The 6000-nt window shown below is 31.9% G+C and overlaps 1 protein-coding gene across 1 annotated transcript; it reads right to left on the reverse strand.

Annotated features, from left to right (window-relative positions):
- Positions 1-4222: 4222 nt before the first annotated feature.
- On the reverse strand, positions 4223-4876 carry LOC105793579 (uncharacterized). Its single transcript, XM_012622468.2, has one exon. It carries the CDS (start codon positions 4743-4745, stop codon positions 4383-4385), a length of 363 nt encoding a protein of 120 aa, XP_012477922.1. The 5' UTR covers positions 4746-4876; the 3' UTR covers positions 4223-4382.
- Between the last annotated feature and the right edge of the window lie 1124 nt (positions 4877-6000).

Below are 6000 nucleotides of genomic sequence, written 5' to 3' on the forward strand. Positions count from 1 at the left end.
CTGACCTGAGCTATAGGGTATTACAAATATTAAACATCAATATCATTCAATAATTCGACATAAATAATCAACAAACCCATAATTCAATATAAATACAATTATTCAATAATATTAAATAAAAACCAAACCTTAATTGAGCTTACGAAGCTCTTAATAATTAAGAAACAAATTGGGACTAATTTGAAACTTTAATAAAAAGATAGATAAAAAGTGAAAATAGGGATCACACGGTCGTGTGACAAGGTTGAGACCATGTGGTTCTATAACATGGTCGTGTTGCCTAACTGCGTAACAGACTATGATTGTGTGGATCAACCTGCACCTAAATACAACAGTCAACATGGTCATGCCTTGCACTCAAGGCACACGGCCATGGGGTAGGCCGTGTGCACCTAAACATGCCTTCTAAACCAAGAAATCACACCTATATTCACTTAGGCCACCAGTCATGCAAGACCAACTATTAAACCTATACAAAATACATCAAATACCTGTCAAATTACACAATATAGCAACCAACCTAAGTGTTTAACCAATATTCCATCATTGGCACCACAGTTCAAGCATAAACAAACTTAACATTTCATGTCTATTCAATCATGAAACCAACACCATTTTCTCATGACAATATTCATCAAACCAAGTTCACCAACTAACCAAGAACATAAACAACATTTCATAACCAAGATAACTTGATAGATATCAAATAGGCTTATACTAACATAAGCCACCAAAATAACCATTAGATTAGATGTTTATACACTTAGTTCATATAACGAAAGGCACAAATCTGAACCAAAATACTTATAACATACATTGCTAAAACCCTATTTACATGTCATTTATAACCATACCAAAATAAGTAAATAGCTACCAAAAGAGTTAACAGATATTGTGATCTCCAAAGATGATCCAATCAACAGCTCGATTCCAACAATCTACAAGGAAGAAAACAAAACGAGGTAAGCTTACTTAAAGCTTAGTAAGTTTGTATAAATAAACATCACATACCTGTCATTTAAAATATACAATTCAATGTTTACATATAGCTAGTATTCCTTGCCATGTTTCACATTTCCTACCATACCAAAATGTTAGATATGAGCATATAACATTATCAAGTTCTCAAGCTAGCATATCTCACAGACCAAATTACAATAAACAAATACACAACCGCTCATGCCATAGGATTTCATTTCTATACGTTTCATTAATTGTTTTGCTTGGAAAATTATAGCAACTTAACTTTAGATACGCGGGGAAATAATGCTCACAAAAGCTAACGAGAATCTGCAACAAATGCTAGATTCTAGCCATCTATATGATATCCACCACTGGTACATAGTACCTGATAATATAACACTGGCACAGAGTGCTTGAAAATTGTAACAGCAGTACAAAGTACCTGATAACTATAATCACCGACACATAGTGCCTGAAACACCCTAATGACATGTCATTTGTATCCTAATCATTCACTAAGCACACACGGGCCTTAACTCATATTTCATAATCTTTCCATTCTTACAGCATCTTGCCATGTTCTACTTGATCATATACATTTCATATGATTATACCATTCAATTTGTACATACACAATTGTCATGCTTTACAAATCAATCCTTTATTTCCATTTTCATTACTTACCTCAATACACCATGTCATGTTGGAAAAACACCCGGTTCGAAAACAATTTTCTTGCATAACGAAAAATTAAAATTTTGAAAATCGACCTGGTTTGTGATATTTATAGCAATAAACCTTAACTGAATATGCACTTGTGTTTTCTGGTAAGCGGATCCTTGATGTTTTTCGGCTTTCAACCAAACGATCTTCTCTGCTATTCTTGTACCACAAACTACTACGAGTGTGGGCTCGAACCAATTGAACCAAAACACAGAAATAGAAAAAAATTTCTTTTTTGGGGTGAAAACAAAAATTCTCTCTTCTTAAAAAGAAATCGGTAAAATTGTTATTCTAAAAATTATGTTTATAAGTTGAGAATAATTATCTCTGTTTTTAGGAAAAATGACAATATCCCAAGAGTTGTGTTAATAGCTCTACCGGTGCCATCTATTTATAGGAAGAGAAGCTAGAACCCTTATAAAGTTGTAGATGTTTATTTTAAATAGAAAAATAACATCCTACTTAGAGTAAGAGAGGGGTGAACAACTCACCCTTGTATTTCTACTAGGGTTTTCACCCCTTTATGTTATATAAGGGGTTTTGGGCCTCTCTCACATCGAGTCCAATTACGAGTACTTCTTGGGCCTTCTGACCGAGTACTCTGTAATGTGATTCAACCTGATTCAATTTTTCTACTTCTCAAAATAAACTTTAATATTTATATATTAAATAATTTTCTCATACCAATTTTATCCCGTTAAGATTTTTGACAATTTTACCCTCGGTAAAATTTTGACCATTTTACCTCGATAAAATTTTGAGAAAATTCATTCAATATGTCACAACTCAACATATTCACTATGACTGGATGATTTATTTTCATTGTTAGGCTTCAAAATAGTCCAAAAATATAAACTCATTCTTCCATAATTTTTTAAGTAATCCTATATAAGATTGCAAGTTTCTATTTTTTTGGAAACCTACATTCATTTCCAAATGATTCCATTTCTCCATCTTGGAGATCCTGAATGTTTCTCATTTCTCTTTTTCTATTCATTTTGTGTATTTCTATTCAAACACGCAATTCATTTTTTGTTTCAATGAGCTAGTGGAGGGACCGATTGGACATATGTAGTTGAGGCTCAAATGGTTTATAATGAAGTTCTAGCTTTTTGCCTATTAATTATAAACTCATTTGGTCATGAAGTCATTCCACTATAGTATCGTGATTGAGCTCTCCTCAACGACATACCATTACGAAAACAATTACTTAGTGCTTGTCATAAGTTTGTTACCCTCATAGGATATCCTTGATCTCTTTGGGATAATATCCATTCTTCTAATATGATCATATTTTATCTCATGGTAACCATTACATCTTTTTTCATGAAAGTCAATCACTATCAAATAGTGATCAAGTCATCCATCACAAAGATAGACGACCTGTCACCACACTTACTTTTCATCAACCATGCTTTGGGCTATGAATTCCACTGTTGTGAATGACACATACTACAAAAGTCGTACACCTAACGCACCAGCTTTCGGTTCCTTATCTATTTGAACTCCGGCTTTTACTTACATCAAAGTGTACGAGTCACGCATACATGGTCTGCCATCCACTTAGGATTTAGGTATGTTACACTATGAACTTCACAAGTGAATAAATGCATAAACGAATTCAATATCTATTTTGCTTAGGTCTTGTCCGATGTACTGTTAGCCTAGTTAGTCACATTTATGTCTCTATCTTCTGGGAGTCATCTGTTCCGATGCTCAAGACAAGACATCTCCCCAATTGGACTTGATAGACAACATATTAGTCTTTCAATCAATTTGCTTATTTCTGATTAGACTAAGGACATGTTTAGGTTCATTTAATAATATAAGTTGTCTTTCTGTATTACGATCAGAGCACGTAATATGGGTAACAGAAAGCTTTGGGTTTTTAGAGATTGAGCTATATGTACTCCAAATAGGTTACCAAAGTGTTTCTCTCTGAGATTGATCAATGGGTTTTACATGCAGAAGGATTTTAGATGATTTTCAGAGAGATTTCAACTAGTTTCTTTAGACGTTTGGTTTGCAAGGGAGGAGAGGTCTACTTTAATGATTTTAATTTCTGAATTTCGGAAACTATTTTGCTTTTATTTTCTTTGGTTTTATCAGAACTTTACAAAATACCAATAAGAATGCATAAATCACATAAAATAAATAATTAAAATAATTAACAACAGGGATTGAATTAAAGAAAAAAACTGAAATAAAGGGTTTAACTACATAGATCACAGACTACGGAAGACCGAAACTGAAATTAACTCATTTCATAAAAATAATATGAATCGAAGTTAGACAATGGTTTTAACATAATTAAAAAAAATCTTTTATTTATTTCATTTGTCTTGACATAAAAATTATTTCATTTGTTTTAATAGTTTTAATGGTGGTGAGTGGTGACAATATCACAATGATCTCATTAATTAAAATCTGCTTCAATATTATATATATGATTTGAATAATACTTTTCCTTAGAATCTCTCAAAAGAATCAAAATTGTGATGACGAAATAAACAAAGAATTACAACTTCAAATCGAATTTGCAAAACTGGACAACCTCCGATAAAACTTGCGGGTTTCCATTACAAAATATTCACACTGAATTTAATTGCCAATAAAAGCTTCAATGTTCAATCCTTTATTGTTTTTTTCCGAAATAAATACAAATGAAATAATGAGGGAATAGAAGCATACATTAATCAGGGAGAAATGTTGTCAAAGCTGTTCAGACGAAGGTATTTGAGCTCCAATGAAACCTGCCTTTCAATCTGAAGTTGTCGATGAAAATTTGCAATGAACATCTCAGCTCTCTTGTCAATATCATCCTCCGATGGATAACTTGTTGTCCGAGCCAGTCGATTACAACAATACCCCGAATCTTCGGAATCATTGTCATCCGCACACGCCCTCAACCCTGGCCTATCCGTGAAGCTCAGCCTTTTGCTGCTCCGAGAAGTACCGATCATGGAAGCAATACGCCATCGATTCATATTGAAATTCAGCAACACTTTTACCTTGTTCACCGCCCTCCTTAGGCGGCTAAGCAAATACCACTTATCCATTAACAACTTTGGGTTTAAGGTTTAATGTGTGTGGCGAAGCTATATATATATATGTTGGTAGAAGATAAGACAGAGTTTTAGATATATAATGTAATGAGTTAAGGAAAAGGAAGGTGTTGAGTAAGTTGGGAAGAAAAATAAAAATGCTTATCAAAAGGAAGTACCGTGTGGGGGTGACGATCTGATTTTTATGCAAGATTAAGAGAATGTTGGGTCAAAAGTTTGATCCATTCTATAATATTATATGAAATAACAAGGAATTTTCTTTCTTTCTTTTAGGCGTATAGATGTATTTGGGCAGCAGAAAACCTGATGGTAGACATGTGGATTAGATACATGTTGACTTTGTCAATTTAAAATCTATTTTGCTAAGCATAAAAATTGCATACTTTGCCTTGTCTTGATAGGCAGCTATAAAATGTATAAATGTTGGATTCAAATACAAATTCATCCCATATATATTACGCAATAGTATTTGAGGCACTATTAATGTATATGTTAGTATTATTAAATAACAGCGTACCACTTTATCATAAAATAAAAAAATAGTGAAAGACTTACAAATAAATATTAATAAATTTATTTAAACAAAATTAAATATAAATTATAATTTATTAATTGCGTCTTAATTCGGTTGGCATCAACATTGCTGTCATTGAAAAAGGATGTGGGTTCATGTGCGTTAAAGTATGTTTACATTCTTATTTAAGGATTGAAGAGGAGTTATGAGTAGTTCTAATCTTTGTATTAAAAAATATAGACTATAATTATTATATTTTTCTTGAGTTTTTAGCTTAGAGTTTATGGTTTAGGATTTAGAATTTAAATCAATTTATGGTTTGAGTTTAGATTTTAGGGTTTATATTTAAATAAAGTTATCAATATTTATTTATAAATTTTTCATATTTTTATTTAACCAGTGATAAAGTTTTAGGTTATTGTTCACCGATGATACATGAAACTCATGAATCAAATATTTTTTTATATTAACCTAATTTCTTTTACAAGGTCTATATTGAACGAATGTGTTAACACATTATGAGTATATTGTTGTAAATATATATAATTATTCTTTTAAAATATAATTCACCAAACACTACTTAAATCCAAACATGATAAGAACATTTGGACATAATAAAGACTTCTGCATCATGAGAGTCTTAAGAACCGTAAGCAAAGAGCTCATATGTAAAAATTTAAAGTTTTGGTAGCCAACAACATCATCTCACCCATTAGTAGTTTAACAGTTGGGTTC

Source organism: Gossypium raimondii, chromosome 8, assembly GCF_025698545.1.
Source record: "Gossypium raimondii isolate GPD5lz chromosome 8, ASM2569854v1, whole genome shotgun sequence".
NCBI classification, from domain to species: Eukaryota; Viridiplantae; Streptophyta; class Magnoliopsida; order Malvales; family Malvaceae; genus Gossypium; species Gossypium raimondii.

Bases quoted from the DNA above. Each gene is read 5' to 3' on its own strand.
- LOC105793579 (XM_012622468.2), bottom strand. From the start codon at position 4,745: ATGGATAAGTGGTATTTGCTTAGCCGCCTAAGGAGGGCGGTGAACAAG.